The sequence below is a fragment of the Babesia microti genome, chromosome II (genome assembly GCF_000691945.2).
Source record: "Babesia microti strain RI chromosome II, complete genome".
NCBI lineage: Eukaryota > Apicomplexa > Aconoidasida > Piroplasmida > Babesiidae > Babesia > Babesia microti.
Window position 1 is genome coordinate 737,983 of NC_027206.1, and position 17,630 is coordinate 755,612.

General features: G+C 34.7%; 10 protein-coding genes across 10 annotated transcripts; 8 read left to right on the forward strand and 2 right to left on the reverse strand.

Moving 5' to 3' along the window:
* Window positions 570-1,289, forward strand: BMR1_02g02040 (hypothetical protein; the record flags this gene model as incomplete). The annotated part of the gene is made up of 1 exon (XM_012792721.1): window positions 570-1,289. The coding sequence occupies one exon, from the start codon at window positions 570-572 to the stop codon at window positions 1,287-1,289; it is 720 nt and encodes a 239-aa protein (XP_012648175.1).
* On the forward strand, window positions 1,558-5,084 carry BMR1_02g02045 (2-oxoglutarate dehydrogenase E1 component; the record flags this gene model as incomplete). Its single annotated transcript, XM_021481534.1, has 6 exons — window positions 1,558-1,664; window positions 1,685-2,209; window positions 2,231-2,314; window positions 2,336-2,450; window positions 2,877-4,402; window positions 4,598-5,084. 6 exons carry the CDS (start codon window positions 1,558-1,560, stop codon window positions 5,082-5,084), a joined length of 2,844 nt encoding a protein of 947 aa, XP_021338167.1.
* A 111-nt stretch (window positions 5,085-5,195) lies between these two features.
* BMR1_02g02050 (conserved Plasmodium protein, unknown function) lies at window positions 5,196-7,011 on the reverse strand (the record flags this gene model as incomplete). The annotated part of the gene is made up of 3 exons (XM_021481535.1): window positions 5,196-5,777; window positions 5,904-6,062; window positions 6,085-7,011. The coding sequence occupies 3 exons, from the start codon at window positions 7,009-7,011 to the stop codon at window positions 5,196-5,198; spliced, it is 1,668 nt and encodes a 555-aa protein (XP_021338168.1).
* A 151-nt stretch (window positions 7,012-7,162) lies between these two features.
* On the forward strand, window positions 7,163-8,533 carry BMR1_02g02055 (hypothetical protein; the record flags this gene model as incomplete). The annotated part of the gene is made up of 1 exon (XM_012792724.1): window positions 7,163-8,533. One exon carries the CDS (start codon window positions 7,163-7,165, stop codon window positions 8,531-8,533), a length of 1,371 nt encoding a protein of 456 aa, XP_012648178.1.
* A 169-nt stretch (window positions 8,534-8,702) lies between these two features.
* Window positions 8,703-9,791, forward strand: BMR1_02g02060 (hypothetical protein; the record flags this gene model as incomplete). The annotated part of the gene is made up of 1 exon (XM_012792725.2): window positions 8,703-9,791. The coding sequence occupies one exon, from the start codon at window positions 8,703-8,705 to the stop codon at window positions 9,789-9,791; it is 1,089 nt and encodes a 362-aa protein (XP_012648179.2).
* A 390-nt stretch (window positions 9,792-10,181) lies between these two features.
* On the forward strand, window positions 10,182-10,654 carry BMR1_02g02065 (hypothetical protein; the record flags this gene model as incomplete). Its single annotated transcript, XM_012792726.1, has 2 exons — window positions 10,182-10,443; window positions 10,467-10,654. The coding sequence occupies 2 exons, from the start codon at window positions 10,182-10,184 to the stop codon at window positions 10,652-10,654; spliced, it is 450 nt and encodes a 149-aa protein (XP_012648180.1).
* Window positions 10,655-10,884: 230 nt separating this feature from the next.
* Window positions 10,885-12,008, forward strand: BMR1_02g02070 (Protein tssc1 homolog; the record flags this gene model as incomplete). The annotated part of the gene is made up of 6 exons (XM_012792727.1): window positions 10,885-10,965; window positions 10,987-11,110; window positions 11,131-11,218; window positions 11,279-11,627; window positions 11,651-11,726; window positions 11,791-12,008. 6 exons carry the CDS (start codon window positions 10,885-10,887, stop codon window positions 12,006-12,008), a joined length of 936 nt encoding a protein of 311 aa, XP_012648181.1.
* Window positions 12,009-12,048: 40 nt separating this feature from the next.
* Window positions 12,049-14,374, forward strand: BMR1_02g02075 (FbpA domain protein, putative; the record flags this gene model as incomplete). The annotated part of the gene is made up of 4 exons (XM_021481536.1): window positions 12,049-13,599; window positions 13,681-13,947; window positions 13,968-14,293; window positions 14,314-14,374. 4 exons carry the CDS (start codon window positions 12,049-12,051, stop codon window positions 14,372-14,374), a joined length of 2,205 nt encoding a protein of 734 aa, XP_021338169.1.
* Window positions 14,766-16,949, forward strand: BMR1_02g02080 (Vacuolar protein sorting-associated protein 53 A; the record flags this gene model as incomplete). Its single annotated transcript, XM_012792729.1, has 4 exons — window positions 14,766-15,262; window positions 15,283-15,709; window positions 15,730-16,581; window positions 16,602-16,949. The coding sequence occupies 4 exons, from the start codon at window positions 14,766-14,768 to the stop codon at window positions 16,947-16,949; spliced, it is 2,124 nt and encodes a 707-aa protein (XP_012648183.1).
* BMR1_02g02085 (hypothetical protein) lies at window positions 17,082-17,285 on the reverse strand (the record flags this gene model as incomplete). Its single annotated transcript, XM_012792730.1, has 1 exon — window positions 17,082-17,285. One exon carries the CDS (start codon window positions 17,283-17,285, stop codon window positions 17,082-17,084), a length of 204 nt encoding a protein of 67 aa, XP_012648184.1.
* Between the last annotated feature and the right edge of the window lie 345 nt (window positions 17,286-17,630).

Genomic DNA, 17,630 nt, shown 5'->3' on the forward strand with positions numbered 1-17,630 from the left:
GATGCCAATATATGACATGTAATATATAGCAACAATTATACACGTGTGTTGAAAATTTCATTTAATCGTTATGATAGTCTACTTAACATGAGGACTGCCATTCTATTGCAATATGACTTCTTAATTACGTTTTTCAAAATTTCACAATTCCTTTATTTCATAATTTATTGTAAATTGTCTTTCCATATAAATCACTAACATTTAATAATAATAATAATATCTATTATTGGTGATGCTCAATAATGTCAATGTTCGATTAGCTTTTGGGCCTATTAATGCAAATCGCTACACACTAATAATCATTTCCAATATAATTTATGTGCTTTGTTATAACCATGTGGAAATGGGATTGTAAAAGCGCTAGTGTTGAGTGCCGTTTCGTTCCTCAGATTAGAATTTTTTCTTCAAGTGTCAAAAGTGAGTTTGTCGATGAAAGATTACGCCCCAGTAGCTAGGTAAATGGCTATTTTGTGTCAATTTCATTTGACGTCTAATAGTCTCCAGTGGCTTTTAGCAGCGTTTAATGGCGTTTAGAATTATAAATAATTTATATCTGGTGTGATTGGCATATGGTTGGACAAGCACGGTGTTCCGATCCCTCAACGGTCGTGGATAGAGTGTTTCCGTGGTACGACTACAGAACGACGGATTTTGACAGGATCTGGCTACTTACCGCTACACCACTGCTCTTCTCCACAGTACTAACTCTCACGGGCATTTTCTACTACGTCTACTTGGGGACTCTAGCTCGTAAGGTCGAAGACATTGTACTCTACACGAATTATGCCTTCAATGTATCGAATATGACATATTTGATGTGTTTTATACTCACTACATTATCTGGAAAGTGGCAATTTTTGCTTTTAGCAATTACAGCTCAGTTATTTTCTACCTATTCCCAGATACTACTAGCATACCTTATATACTTGTCGATGTTGCCATTGAACAATGAATTTAACACTGCAAGGGTTCTATTTACATGTTGGATAACATTCATAACCATTGCCTCTGGAAGAGTTCTTGTAATTCTGATAGCCCATTTGGTAGCAATGAGCGAGGGAGGTGGCGAGTGGGACCTGAAAGAACCAAAGAGTGAAAGGGTGTTAAGGCATGAAAAATTAGCCCAGGAGGCGCTAAGGGATAGGGTAGGAAATTTTGGCTGTACCTTGACAGGAAATTGTTGTTATAGCGGAAGTGGGAGCATGGGAAATGAGTGCCTGCCTGATCGTGGAGATTGTTGCAAGGACTCAAGTGGATCAATTGCAAATAGCCTATCTGAATTGGTATAATTTGTACCTGCAAAGTAGAGTTTAGTAATAGTTGCTAAATTATTGATAGATGGATGATAAATGGCATTTGCACGAGTTTAAAAAATAATTAAATTCCTCTAATGCATGTGGTGAATGTCTGTGGTAAGCACAATACCATCTATCACTAATAATGTACGGCACCATTTAGTCACATAAGTTATTAGTATTTCCACTTGGTATTTGACATTCAACTTTTGTATTTTACTATGATATTAAACTATTCATAACAACCGAATATAGTTACACTATGAGATTGTCAAGAGTTTTGAAAAGGTCTAGGGCACTACCTTTTTATTTCTCATCCGATGCACTAAAATATGTAGAACATGCCTATAATCTTTGGGAATGCGACAAGTATATAATCTTAAATTTAGACATATTTTAAACAATTCATGGTCTAGCTATTTTGATTCAATACATAGGGGGAATATACCATTGGAAATCGAACCTGCGATCCAAAATGTGATAAAATCCGCCTCAGATGGCGGAAGAGACAATTTGAATGCTAAGGCTGAGATGCTTTATCAGTTTTTCCTAAATAACAGCCACTTCTGGGCCAAAACAGACCCCTTAGACTTGCCAAAGAAGCCGCCTTACTATCGCGAATTGTACACTAAGAATGCCCACAAACTTGAACTATCAGAATTCGGATTATCACCTTATTCCTACTCGCAAATGATAAATATCAAGCCATTTGGCCGAATCCAGATTGGGGAATTAATTAAAAAACTGGAATCGTCACTATGTGGATCAATTGGTTATGAGTTTTCACATGTGATGAATAAGGATGTGATTGATTTTTTTCAGAACGAGATTTTCAACCCCACCCCAATAACTTTGGAGGATAAATTAAACTATTTAAATGTAATAACCAGGGCTGGGTTGTTCGAATCCTATCTGTAAGTTCATAATTGACGCAGTAAGAAGACATTTCCCACAATTAAGAGGTTTGGGTTGGAAGGTCTAGAATCATTAATTGTGGCATTGTACGTCATTAAGGATAGGTATAAATTTCAGTAAATTAGATGTCTTGATGAATGTGTAGAATCGTTGCTGCTGGGTATGGCCCATAGGGGGAGGTTGAATGTATTATGCAATATAATGCAAAAGCCCTTAGACATTTTTTTTGCGGAATTTAGGGTAAGTTTGATGTTTATAATATGAATTTGTTAGATTAACATAAATACATATCATATTTTAAGTAACATATATTATAAATATAAGTATTTATATGTGAGTACCGCATTTTTAACGAAATTTAAATATTTTCAAGAAAAATCAATTAATATTACCATGAGAATCGCGACCTGTACGCATTTATGGTGTGTCGCATAGGTGCAAATTTTGATATAATTTGAAAAATATATTTAAAACATTTAATTAAACTAGTTGTTTAAATACACAAATAGTTTTGTTAAATCAAATTAATGAATTGAGAATATTCTGTAAATTAGCTGTGATATATGGATTTATGAATTATTTTAAAGATTTTAACTATTATAGAGGTTGCCTTGAAATTTTTTATATGTTCTGCATATAAATTTTATAATATTTCTAATTACCTAGGGCAAAAACACCTTTGGAACATCTGAGTGGGGAAACACGGGAGACGTTAAATATCATATTGGCCGGGAATGTAGCTATTTTCGTGATAAAAATGAATTAAAAGTCTCTTTGCTGGCAAACTCATCACATTTGGAATTCGTCTGCCCTATTGTGTGCGGGAGGTCTAGGGCAAAATTTGATTTGGGGGAACAAAATGTGGTACCCGTAGTCATTCATGGCGATGCTTCTATTAGCGGCCAGGGAATTGTATACGAAACTGTGCAGCTGGGATTGTTGCAAAATTATACAAACAAGGGCACCATTCATATTGTAGCCAATAACCAAATTGGCTTTACCACATACCCAATAGACAGCGCCTCCTCCTCCTATTGCACGGATGTAGCTAAAGTTGTGAACGCGCCAATTCTGCATGTTAACTCTAGTGATGTGGAAGCAGTGGCATTTGCCGCTACATTGGCTATGAAATTCCGTCAATTGTTTCATTCGGATATATTTTTGGATATTGTTGGGTATCGTCTGATGGGCCACAATGAACTAGATATGCCCAAATTCACCAACCCATGCATTTACAAGAAAATCGACCAGATGAAGCCAACCTACGTAAATTATTCCAAAACGCTGATTGATAGATGCGCTATTACAAAAGATGAGTTTGAGGCCATGGAAGAGGGAATTTCTAGTGAATTCAATACTGCCCTTGAAAAATCCAAGAAATTGGACCAGCTGCCACCTAACGCCAGCTGTGAAATTATGCATAAGTGGGCCAATCTTTTCGATGCAGAAAATACTCTCCCTAGTTACAATTATGATATACAGCTGCTGAAGAATTTAACTAAAAAATTGTCTACTTTACCTGAAGGTTTCAAAGCACATCCTAGCGTAGATAAAATTTTTAAACAAAGATTGAACTGCTTAACCACAGGCGATGGTATAGATTTTGGACTCTCTGAGCTGCTAGCCTATTCAGTTCTGGCACGGGATGGATTTGTCGTACGATTATCAGGCCAAGATTCTCAAAGGGGTACTTTTTCCCACCGCCATGCCATAGTGCATGATCAAAATAATTTCTCAACATTTAACGTTTTTACTAACGTCCCTAATGGGCATATGATAAAGGTGCACAATTCTCCACTGAATGAAGCGGCAGCACTGGGATTTGAATATGGATATGGATTGGAGGACCCAAAGATTCTACCCATTTGGGAATCGCAATTTGGCGACTTTGCAAATGTGGCCCAGGTTGCAATTGACGAATTTGTCTGCAGCTCAGAGACTAAGTGGAATCAAAGTTCTTGTATCACTTTATTGCTTCCCCACGGGTACGATGGCCAAGGGCCTGATCATTCAAGTTGCCGTGTCGAGCGCTTCCTACAATTGTGCGATGACGATCCGTTTGACCTTTCAAATGTAGAGTGTGAATTGGATATTGAAAGGATAGCCAAGAGAAGAAATATGAGCGTGGTGAATTGTAGTACTTCAGCCAACTTGTTTCATGTGTTGCTGAGGCAAATGCATAGGTCTTTTAGGTACGGAGAAAAATCATAATTACTTATGACAATATATCGTCATACGCCGATATATTATCATATTTTACGCGTATATAATGCCACTTTTAAAAAATTCTGCGTATTAATTCCGATTTTTATACAACATATTTTTGTGCATATTGAGGTTCAAATTTGAAACTAAATAGCTAAATTGTGTTCCAAAAGCTGACATAGAAAACCTCTTATCGTATGTAGTGGCAAAAAGATGCTCAAGCTTAGACTAGCTTCTAGTTCATTTGAGGACTTTCAAGGCACATTCCAACGTTTAATACCAGATACTAGCGTCATCCCTGCTAGTGTTGATAAGATTATTTTTTGCACAGGTCAAGTATATTACGATTTACTTACAAAGAGGGATGAATTGCAGGCAAAAAATGTGGCAATAGAAAGGATTGAGCAAATTGCTCCATTTCCCTATGATTTGGTGATGAAGTCTCTAGAAAAGTTTGGAGCCGTTAAGAGTGTTATTTGGTGCCAGGAGGAGCCCATGAATTCTGGTTGCTGGACATTTGTACAGCCCTGGTTTCTTAGCATTTTTGGCAAGATGAACATGCAGCACAGTTTGAAGTACGTGGGGCCCAAAATACTCTCCGCGCCTTCCACGGGAGATATGGCACAGCATGAAAGGATATACAAGGAATTTCTGTCTGCTGCATTCTGATTATCTTTATTTTACTATACAACTTAGCTTCTTACATAGAGTTGTGTTTATATACATGAAATTACTTATTTCGCTTAATTTTTACGTAGCGATACGCTAAAATTATCAACGTCAATTTATTGCATGGGGTGGCCGATCCTGCAACGTGGACTTATCACTCTCATTGGACCATTTCCTCTTCCATGATTCCAAAAATTTGCCTACTTCTGCAATTGGAGGTAGTAACTGATAACCTGTATTCCAGCACCTTCCCGCGTTTGTAGATGGTAAAGTCATAAGTGATACTAGCTGTTTTGTATGGTTGAAGTAATTCACATTGTTGCTGTACAATGTTTGTAATTTTTCATTGTAGGTTGAGTGCCCCCAATCTGTGAAGTATAGTCGTAAATTTCTAATATTCTTATTTGCTATGTTTGTGGCATTTAACTCATTGTACCTGTCAGAAAGCACATGTACTGGCAATATATCTATATCGTTGCCTTTGATCACTTTTGATACAATTTCGGATAGCCATTCACCGTTTGAAATCTCGGTATTAATGGTGTTTTCAGCAGTAGAATGTAGAGAAATATATTTAATACTGGCTTGTACATCTTGCGCATGGGCAACATATTGCAGTATAGCAATAATCCTTTTCTCTAATTCTTGAATGGTGTAAAAGTTTGATGCGATATAAACAGGCATTTTCCAAACCTGTATGAATTTTAATTATAAAATTATTATTTATGATGAAAATTTTATTTGAGCATAATTCTACATTTATTTATATATGTCCATTTTAATAATTTAACGTTCATTTAATTGTATATTGGTGCTCACCGTTATGTGATGTAATATAGCTTGGGCAGCTGCATGATTGAAGGCTAACTGGTGGAATCTATCCATAGTTGGATCTGATACCGGGATTGAATTCCGGTACAAAAATGTTTCTTCCCAGCAATTCAATGATTCCAATTTTTGTTGTTGCAAATTATATGCCTGAATGATCAAATTGATTTACCTCGAGCAAATCGATGGAAGAATAGTTAAAATCATTATGATCAAGATATTTAAATATATCCAGATGCTGTTTTACAAACTCGTTGGTCCCAAATACATCATTAGTTATGCTCATCATGAAAGGTTTAGTCCTTTTGTTGGAGGCCCCGGTGTATATGCCGAATGGTTGAAAAGGATCAGAACTCATATTAACTCTATTCAGATGTTCTATGGATTCATTTAACACTTTTTGATCTACCTTATCGTGTAGTATGGTTAGGTACTTAACTGCTGCCATCACAAATTGCCTTTTGCTGGACACATATGGTAAGGAGTGTAGTAATAAATGGTAAAAATATAGTGGTATATCAACTGTGAACTCATGAGATTTGTGTAGTAACTGTTGTGCTGCATTGTAGGCGATAATTGCTGATTCTTTTGGTGCCAAATATAGTACTCCTTCGAACTTTATGATGTATATATCTGGAGGCCTATCGTAATGCCAAGACAGGAGATTTGTATCAGCAGCTGTTTTTTTGGGATATCTAAAATCTGGGATTATTCCTCGATCTGCAAGTTTCAAAACATCAGTTTCCGCGACCTGTAGATTTTCATCTTTGTCGTCAATGAATTTGGCAATCTTATTAACCTTACAATCGGTTGTGGGCGGTATATGTAGCTGGAATTCACTGGCTTCTAGAGCCTCTTTGTGCAATTGCCTGTGAAAATTGTCAGTATTTGTATGTGATTTAAAGGAATTATTTGCATAATTATGCAATGATCCATTGGAAGATTTATAATTTAAATAATTCAGCCACAGTGCAGTATTGTTGTAGTTGGATTCCAAAATAAAGTGTCTAGTTGCGATAACATTTGTAATGTGTGTAGTAGCGTGTAAATTAGTGTACACTAGGTAAAATACTAAATAATTTCCATTTCTTGCGTACATATATCAACAGCTAGAAGTGATTGCCACACAACATGTATATGGGATTATCTACAGTAAACCACAATTTATTTAAATAATCATTGCATTAGTAGGGATATATATAATAGCTAATACATAATAATAAATAATTCTTATTGAATACTAATCGCTAATGGTACTTTTGCATAATAATTACAACGAGGTTCAATTCGAGAAATACTTTCTAAGGTGGTGCAAAAGGTTTAATGCACTAAAATTGGAGGGTCATACTAAGCAAAACTCTAAAACAATTAATCTAATAAAACAATTGAGTAATGTGGTACTCAGAGACTCTTATTTAATGGTTCTTTGTGATGTATTAGGGTCTAGTAATACCAGGGCCGCTGCCATATTTATTAGACTACTAGTAAGTATATCCAGTCTATGCCTAAGAGCCAACAGGGATGGAATGTTTCCAATTGGGACTATGAGGAGAGTGAATACTGATGTCAATTCAGAAGTTATTGACAGGTGTTATGTCATCCTGTATAAGCTGTTGCCCAGTGCAATAATGAAGTTTTTAAGTATTAGATCTTACAGTCGTCTTAACCGCGTACCCGATAAATATTTGAAGGTAAAAAATGATTTGTACACACTTCTAATCAATATATCCCATTTGATTAGTAAAAATCTAAAGGTAAAAAAAAACAATGGAAACAAGTGTATATACAGTGTCTACAAGGCCATGCCCAAGGGAAACACCAAAAGTGTGTTAAAAAATGCAATTGTTCACATTTATAGGTTGAGAAATAACAATTTTAGGCTCTCTAATGATGATATTTTCAAGGAAATTAAGAAAAAAGCTAAAATTACAGGATCCACGAGTGACCGTCAAAATTATTTAAATAACTTTGTTATACCAACAAACTGTTTTGAGCAAAAAAATGTTGCAAATATTGGTAGTATTATTATTAGATGCATTGAATTTATGGCGAAGGGTTTAAGGATTGACGTAGACATGTGTAGGACTAAGAATGTTGATAAATTGTTGATCAAATGCCATATTAAATTACAGAGTATCAAAAATAATCCATTTACGCATTTTGCCATGAAATATGGAGATAAGGAGCAAATATGCAATGATGATAACACTACGGGCATTAAGAACAAATTAGTTAAAACCCCATCGAAAACTACATTTAGAGATATGTATTTGAAACTTTTAGAATTGATATCCGATGGTAATAGCAATAGATACACTAACAAACAATCAATAGAATTGACAGATGATGATTTGACAAAGCTGATTGTGATGCATGGTGAAATTAGGAGATTGATTTGGGGCCCAGCGCTAATTAGATACATGAAATTAAGGGAATGTTGCGAATTTAATATTAAAAATGATAAAATATCGCAAATAAGAAAATTTTCACAAACAGAGTTGGATAGGGTACTCGCAATTAATGGGCTACTAGAACGTATGTCTTTGACGCTAGGATTTGGGAGGCCCTCATGGCTTGCTGCTGCTCAAAATCATACAGATTCTTACATACTAAAATCATGACTCTTTTAGGTTATATTTTATAATTTTTAGCATATGTTTGATCTACAAGCCAGAGTATATATATATATATCTGATGTAGGGTTATCACTGTAAGCATGTGTGATTCGTCTGTTATATTGTGTAAAATTTGCGAAATTCGTACAAATATTCTATAATATTGCTAATTATTATGATTCGAAAGTCCCTCCGCTCAATAGTGCCCAAAAAACACTTCGATGAACAATACTCACACACTGATCCAATAACAACTAATAAACGCCGGTCAATAAATTCAAATAATAATGATTCTGACGGTAATAGATTGAAACTTGAACCAAATTTTGACGATGGCGTAATTCATATTGCCGGTAAAGACATATTTGAGTTTAAATGTCTGCTAGATAAGCAATCCCTCGTAGCAAATGTTACCCATAAAGGTATACCAATCATTTATCATGCCACTCAATATCGCAATCAACAATTTGACACAAAACAGCTGAAAGATATGTCATTGTTCACTGATGTAGCATGTGTAAGCCATAACAGTAGTTATTATGACGAAATGAGCTGTAATAGTTACATTGCTTCATTGGAATCATTAATTGAAATTGATGCCATTAATGTTATAAAAAGAATACTAGTGAGTAGTGATGATATTTGGTCACTTAGCCCCGCAAAAATTGCGGATGAAATTGAACTTAATTACAGGAGGCCCTTGAGTAAAGTTGTCAAGCGTATGATCGAATGTTTAGCAATCGGATTTACTCATGAGATATTGCTAAATATGCAAATAAATAGTATTAGTGGAGTCAGTGGCTTCATCGATGGGGAGATTATCAAGGCACAAACAGCCTATACCGTTAAAGGATCAGCTACTGATATAGCATTTGACGATGTATATGACATAGAAATTGAGTCTAGCCATGTTGACAATAATAACTACAATAGCCATCATTGCAGTCAAATTTCAATTAAAAATAAATTTAAAAGGCACTATTGCGACATGATAATTGCTTGGAGAGTACCAATTAACCCGGTTAAATATAGAAATACAACTGGTGATGTTGATAACATATTTACAATGTTAGACCCTAGAGAACTAGAGCGAGTTAGCAGGGTAAATTTGTCGTTCCAGGGTAAATCAAAAGAACTCATATTGTCGAAATGTTATGTGAAAATAATAAATGCAATAAATAATATAATTGACAAGTCTGATTTGGATGATGGGATTAGAGATAATTTAAGATATCTAGCCCTGGCAATAACATTTCAAACTTAGGATATTCCGGGGTTTTTTATGTTAATTTTGTATAATATCATATAAATTTTGATAAATTTATTGGGTGTTTGGTACTATAAACTATACAGTATTAGGTGAGCGGTATAAGGTGTTAGTGTTGTTTATGTGGGTGTTATTGACTGTGAAGGCGAAATGCTTGATTGGGGCGATGACAGATACTTTAACCAGAAGGAGATTTTTGCCAAACAATTGAAGGATAATCTAAGGATTTTGGTTACAGTAGCCATTATCTCTAAGTTAGCTTCTATCACTATTAAACTCTACCAGTACGCTAGTACTGAATAGTGTAATTAACCCATGAAATTTATTCAATGAGTTAGTATTCAAATTCTAATTTAAATCATTTATCAACTAATAAAAAGTATAAATATGGGTCGGATTGCTGCATTGTGTGTGTTTTGTAAGGAAAAACCAGGGATTTACAAGAAAGTATGTTGTGCCTCACCATTTTGCAGTGTTGTATGCGGTAAAATAACTGGTTGTTGCAGAAAAAATAATAAGGATGTCATATTGCCTCCTGAAGGTGATGTAACTGGCACTAATACCACCGGAGTTGCCAACGCCGCTAGAAATAATGCAGAAATTGATTACCCCGTCAAGGAATTGAGTGATAAAGAAAAGTGGGAACTAGGTAAGAAATTCTTCCTCACCTAGGCAATAATGAAAAATTGGTAAAGATGCTAAAAGATACCGTGGTACAGTGTATTTTGGAAAAGATTGCAAAATCTACCATAACTGGAAATGAAACTTCTACATTGTCACAGTACGTCCGAGACCCGGAATTTATGGCAATAGCGGACGAGATAGTTATGACTATTGAGAAAGCTAATGCTAGTAGTTAATTCCATTGGATTTTATGAACTATTTTTTGTAAAATTTGCATTGTTATAAACTTAGTTCCTAATATAGTCTTTAAAGTTAACCACGCCCTAACTGTTGCAAATTCTCAGGGCAAGTGTCGTAGGTTATGTAATATTAATTGTTTTATATATGTATAGTTATACATTGTATTATAGGATGTTTATAAAACGAGTAAATCTTTTAATGCTTAATGCAATTTGTAGTGCTTTTTATGCTTCTTCGTTGCGGGCGCATCTGCACATACCCAAATGAGACGCTAAAGCACGCCTTCATCAACGCCTCTGATTTCAAAGTACATGCACAATTAACTTAGATATCATTACTTTCGTTTGATAAATCACTGGTTGAACATATTTGTCATCCATTCAACAATTTGGTGGATTCTGTTGCATATTCCAACAATTTATTGATTGTTGGAGCGTCTAAGTCATCAAAGGGTAATAGTTTGTTTATTAAGGCCAATTAAGTATTTATAAAATTAATTTGGATGGGTCTAGTTTCGATACAATAAACACTTTTGGTGAAACGTTGGGTAGACCTGTTAGGTGAGATATAAATCGATTTTAAGATCAATTTTAACATCTTAAATTATCAGTTTTACCCAGAATTTTGCCTTCCAAAGACAACATAATAGTACTACACTCACTTGGAATATCTATTTATAACTGTATCAGTAATAATAGCTATAAAAAAGTTAACCATATAAGCAGCACATTTAATCAAATCGCAATCAGTTCGCACAGGCCAAACACGATAGCCACGGCAAATCAGTTGGTCGAGCTTCTGGATTTGAGAAATAGTAGCTTGTTTACTGGAATTAAAACTGGATATTGTCATCGAGGCAATATCACATATGTAGATTTTAACCCAAATGCGGAGAATGCAATAGTAACAAGCGGTATTGATGGACATTTGGCCTTTTGGGACATACGAAAATTTGAGCGGCCACTTAAGGTATAATCTAATTAATTTATTAGATTGGAAAAATAAGTGATAATTGGATAACCTCCGCAATACATAATCCGTTCCATGACCAATTACTTATTGCTACTGGTAATGATTTTGGATTTTTTTAACATTTTTTAAAATTTATTTAAAAAAAAATAAACTAATGTAGATACAAGTGGCTGTGTAAAGTTGATAACCTGTGAATTTGAAAAAATTAGTACCACCAGAGTCAAATCGCCAGTATACAATGCTTGCTGGAGCTGCACAGATACCTGGACCTATGCCTTCCAAGATGAATCGTACCAATCGAATGGGTTTCAAAAAGTAACTGTGCCAAGGGAAACCAAATATAATATTTTACTGGGTGATTCGATAAAAACATTGTAAGCTCTTGTATTTACACATTTCACAATATTTATTGATTAAAATGTACTATAGAAAATTATTTACAATGACACTGGTGGTACAACCTATACTTTTGATAAGTGGTGTTAGGACGCATAAGTCAATTGGCGGTCCAATTGGTTTTGTGATTTCCCCGTCTTTTATGGGGAAAACGCAGAGTTATAGGTGTCATTATTGTAAAAATTTGCCCGAACAGATAGTTTCAATAGCAGATAGGATTAAAAATTATGAATTTATACCCTTGCCACCAGTGACCAAGCATCCCAGCAAGAATTTATATTTACCGGGCGAAACGTATAACATAGACCCTATTACTCTTAAAATCTATGCGCATGAGTTATCACAACTATTGTGCGGTGCCACGCTAATTGGAGTGACACAAGTATCCCAAGAAAGACTACATGCAATTTTTTTACATTTTCGGGACAAATGGAGGGGCACTAGCCGTTTAATAATTTACCATCAAAACAAATTTTATCCCCCCATTTATCTGGGCTCAAACGTTGCCACTCTGTATACCCTCACAAACATCTCGAATACATATCTTGAAGATACCCTTAATGTGTTGAAGAATCTGGTAGTCACTCAAGTGTCCTATAAAATGTCTAGTGTTCATACGTTGGAAATTGATTTGGTGGATAAAACTGTTAATAATTCTATGTATAGATTGAAATTTGCACCTGGGAACCGTAGGAACAATTTAACCGTAACAGATATTACCAGCGACACTGGATACATTGAGCTGTTTAATTCAGACGAATGGATATTCCCAGAAAAAAAAAGACAAATTGATAGGGGAAAAATGTTAAAAAATAGACTAAATGAATCTAGGCAACTATATAATAGCATGCACAGTGACAATTCGTTGAAAAATACAATTGATACAAATTCTAATAAAATAAATGATTCATCAGATAATGCAAATGATAATAGCGACATAAACACGACATTCAATGGTATAGAGGTTAGAAACGTGCCTAATGACAATGATTTGGAATATAATAACTTAACAAATATATTTGGGTCTGGGAAAAATAAAAAGGGTAACATACCAATAGCAAAACTGATGAACCAGTCAGTCCCTGGGTTAAGCTTGGGGACTGCTGTTGACATTTGCCGATCAGCAAATGTCCCCGAAGAGAAGTTTATCAAAGAACTAACCAATATTGAACTGCAGTTCCTCATGGATAAGGTGAAAATGTGGCAAAAAATCAGTGTCGATGATAACGAACTATTACCACATATATCGCAAATCGATGGTATATACTATTACAATGTTACAAACTTCAGGGGTATTGATACCAGTGATGTTAATATTTACACTAGTGTAATGGAGATGTTATACTGTTACTATGAGTCAAATACGATCCCATGTCGTCATAGGGACCTTGCAAATAAGGCAGCCAATTTGTGTGAGACTCAGAAAGGAAAGTTAGAGAGGATGGCAAATTCAATAACTCCAACCGATTCATCCGAAAGGTTGGCAGTTATCGAAGATAAGATTGACTTACTGGACAACTATAACAAATCAATTTCTGAGTGCATGTTATATACTACAATGGATAGCCACCAAGTAAGCCTTTATCATTCATTAGATATAATCCACCATACAATGGATTTATTTTCAATTATAAACCTAGGGGTTGTCATTTAGATGTTACTGGAAATGATTGAGGATATGCAAGAGCTTACTAGCTCCAAGTGTACTGGCACTACAGACCGAATTAAATTCAAGGGTAATGCCCTAGAATTTGACAAGCAACTGCACAAATTTACCCAAAACGATAATGCATTTGACAAATCAAATCAGAACGCTAGTCTAGCAGCTAGAGAGCGATTGTATGGAGGCTTGCTCGCAGTGAAGTGTTTGGTTGATGACCCTGATTCGCCAGTGTTGGTAATTGGCAGAAATGCGAAACAAGTAAGTTGTGTGCAAAGTAGAATGAAAAAATAATAATGGAAATCGGTAAGCCTGAAGACCTTTGGTTCCATGCTTCACATGTACCCGGGGCGCATGTACTATTGAAGTATAAAAAGAAGCTGTCAAATGAAATGATTAAGAAAGTGATTCAATTCTCCGCCGACGTAGCCGCATATTTTTCCAAGGCTAAGGGGGGTAGAAAATCATATTCATTGTCAAATGTAAAGCCCTGTGTTGGAGATAGTTCTGTGGAGGTTACAATGGCTAGGTTTTCTGATGTGGTGAAAGAAGAAGGCATGGAGATGGGGGCCGTACTGATCAGGGCGGGCAAAATCATCAAAGCCAAGTAAGCAGACCATTATAAAGTCCTAGAAGAGCAAGAAAAAAAGTCGAAGATGCTATTAATCATAGGATTAATAGTAGCTAGTTGAATAGAAACGATATCGCTAGTATGTATATTGATGCATAGCTTCGCCTGTAAATGTCATGAGTTTGGGAATATATCATTAATGATCTAGTACAAAATCTTTTGTATCGTTGTGCCGTAATAAACTAATTTTTGTATTTTAATAAAAAAAATTAGTTTATTACTATATGTAGCACAGATTTATAGATCCTATGTAACAATTTTAGCGATTTAGCGAGAGGTTAATCGTAAACGATTATATTGAAATATTGAATTAAATCATTAACATCAAAGAGTATTAGATGCATGACACATGAGTATTCAGAGAACTGATGATGGGGTGTACATATCACTCATACGATTAAATAGATCATATGTATGAAGTTATCTGAAACCGTATTAAGCACATAAAATGGCATATTACTACAATTTCGAAGGTCTACCTATATCTTCTGTCGATGTTTCTGATGTTTTGGATACTCTGATTTGGGATGAAGATATGGAGGAAATTCCGTTGACATCTGGCCACAGTTTTGATCCAGTGTGCGAGGCACTAACCCTAGGTGCTATTAAAGGGTTCCAAGTTCCAGATAAAATTGGAAACACTTTACATTCGAACGAGAGCGATACTACGACAGCTACAACTCCCATGGTGGAATCATCGCAATCCCATGCCATAAATCTACTTGATCAAATTTCAAAAGACCTAGAACCAACAGGTCCAATAGATCTCTTGCATCAACAATGCTCTGCGGCTATTAACAAATTTAGCTGTGACGTAGGCCTATACTCAGATCTCATTTCTTCTACAGCTAGTAAAATCGATAGTTCGGCAGGAGATCTTGTGGATATATATACTGCTAAAGTAAATATATCCGAAACAATATTATCTCTAAAACGATTTGCAACGTATGTAACAATTAACTCAGTTTTTTATCACTTGTGACAACTGCTAGTACTTATTTGGCAAACAAGGACTATGGCACCATCGCATTCATCTTGCTGGTATGTAAGAATTTGTTAATTTCGTTAGAAAGTGTTATAAATATTATCACTTTCCAAAAATTTACGGAATATTACAACAAATTCTGCACTCTTACAAGGGTATCTATTGAGAAAGATCTGAATTCCATACTAAATGGTATAGACTTGGCACAAGAGTACAAATATTTTAAAACGAATGAATGTTGCCTATGCCTTGACCTTATAGATACTTCAATTAAATGTTCGATAATTGAACAAGTAGTTGACAAATTTATGGATCAGTACAAGCAATGTTTTAGAGGTTCTGACAGGGAGAGCGCCGAATTTTCACGACGAATTAGTTGGTTCCGGCGCAATCTACCATCAGTAAATGTTAGTATAGTGTAATTTAGGATACTGAAAAACATTTCCCTCCTAATTGGAATTTCACTATTAATTTCACCAAACAATTTTTCATTGAATCTTCCAAGGATTTAGAAACATTGCTTGCCAAGCATAAATCTCCTTTAGTTGAAGCCGATCTTTACAGTATGGTGAAAATGTGCAAAGAATTTGAACTGGAGCAGAATGAAACACAATTACCAAATAGAATAGTTATTAGGATTATTCCAAATTTTGATATTTTGGAATATCCAATAGTGTCTAGTGATGAATTGAAGCTGGAATATACTATAGAATCTGAAAAAGTAGATTTCAGTGGCCACTTTACAAATTGTTTTGAGGGTTATTTAGGTTCCTGGTTATACAGTCAAGAAACCAGCTTAAACAATTTTTTATTACCACTCGATAACAATGAGATAATTATACAAAAGAACGACTTAAATGTATACAACTCTGCCTTTCAATTGTTTACCAAATTCAGAAACATACTGAGCCTAGCTATGTCTGTTAGCACTGAACAGACGCTATTGGAAGCTTTTCAGATGCTCAAGAGGGTACTAAAATTGTATCATCAATTATTAATTGGGAAATGGGGATTTGGAGATAATCGGGACTTTGACAAACTGTGCAGCGATGGCGGCGTTTTGGTTGGAACAAGTTTATACTGCGAAACCATGTTTGTGGATATGGAAAATAAAACATGCCAAGTTATTCGGGATTTGTACCGGCCTATTTGTAAACGGCATGATATACTTGATATATTTTCATCCTTTAGATCCTCAATTATCTATAAAGTGATTAACGAAATTTCAACTAGTGTTGATATAGAGTCTGGATATTTTGAAAAAATAGCCCAATTTAAGGTATATAATTTGAAACATAGGCACCAGTTGATAATTTCATAATGGACATCGTTATGATATGCGATGCAATGTTGAATGTCTCTAGGAACAATTTTCCCGTATCATGCTATGAGTACATATGCAACAAGATAGCTAGATATCTATTGAAGTCTTTCAAGGATGGTGTGTGTAATTTTGGTGAAGATTTTGCGTCAAAATTGAGTGCAGTCACTGTGAAGCAGATAAATTTGGATATTGTGTTGCTGGAAAAGTATTTAATAGGCATGGAAATTGGTGAAGGTTCTAGAAATGTATTTAATAAGCACATGAATGAAGAAATCGCATTTATAACCAAATATTTTGGAAAACTGCAACTGAGCTCGTGTTAATTGTACAATAGTAGTGGTATAATTATAGTTATTTTGTCAATTTGGTATGATATACATATATAACATATTATGCAACAGATATCGCATTTTATATAGTTATATACATGCAAAATCAATAGCGATTAATTATTATTACTGAACAACTAATTGATTTATTTGTAACATGCTAATATCCATTAATATGGTCTGACTGTACAGTGAGATATTTTTTTGTGTGTACGACTTAATATATACTAGTGTCAATAATGATAGATACTTAGAATGTCTATCTATATTTGTTAATGGTGAATGATGTAAATAATTAGTAATTGTTGGATATATAATCATTAATTGCATTTTCTAAATAGTGGATTTCATATTATAATAGTTCTAGTATATTTGGTAAACCACTGAAACAATTGTTGTGTTTCTAATGCTGTATAAAATGGATACTAGTTCTGTACAAGATCATTAATGATAAGAAACGGATCATTCTTAATAATTATATCATTCAGATGAGTGATTAGTTGTAATGTTAACTAATTATATAATTAAACACAAACAACATCTACTACATAACCTAGTATTTACTATCAAATTCTGTCAACCAATGCATATTAGGTAGGAATGATTAAAAACTGATGTAGAGTTAATAATATATACAGGCATCAACATAACTAAAATAATTAGAAAGAATAAACT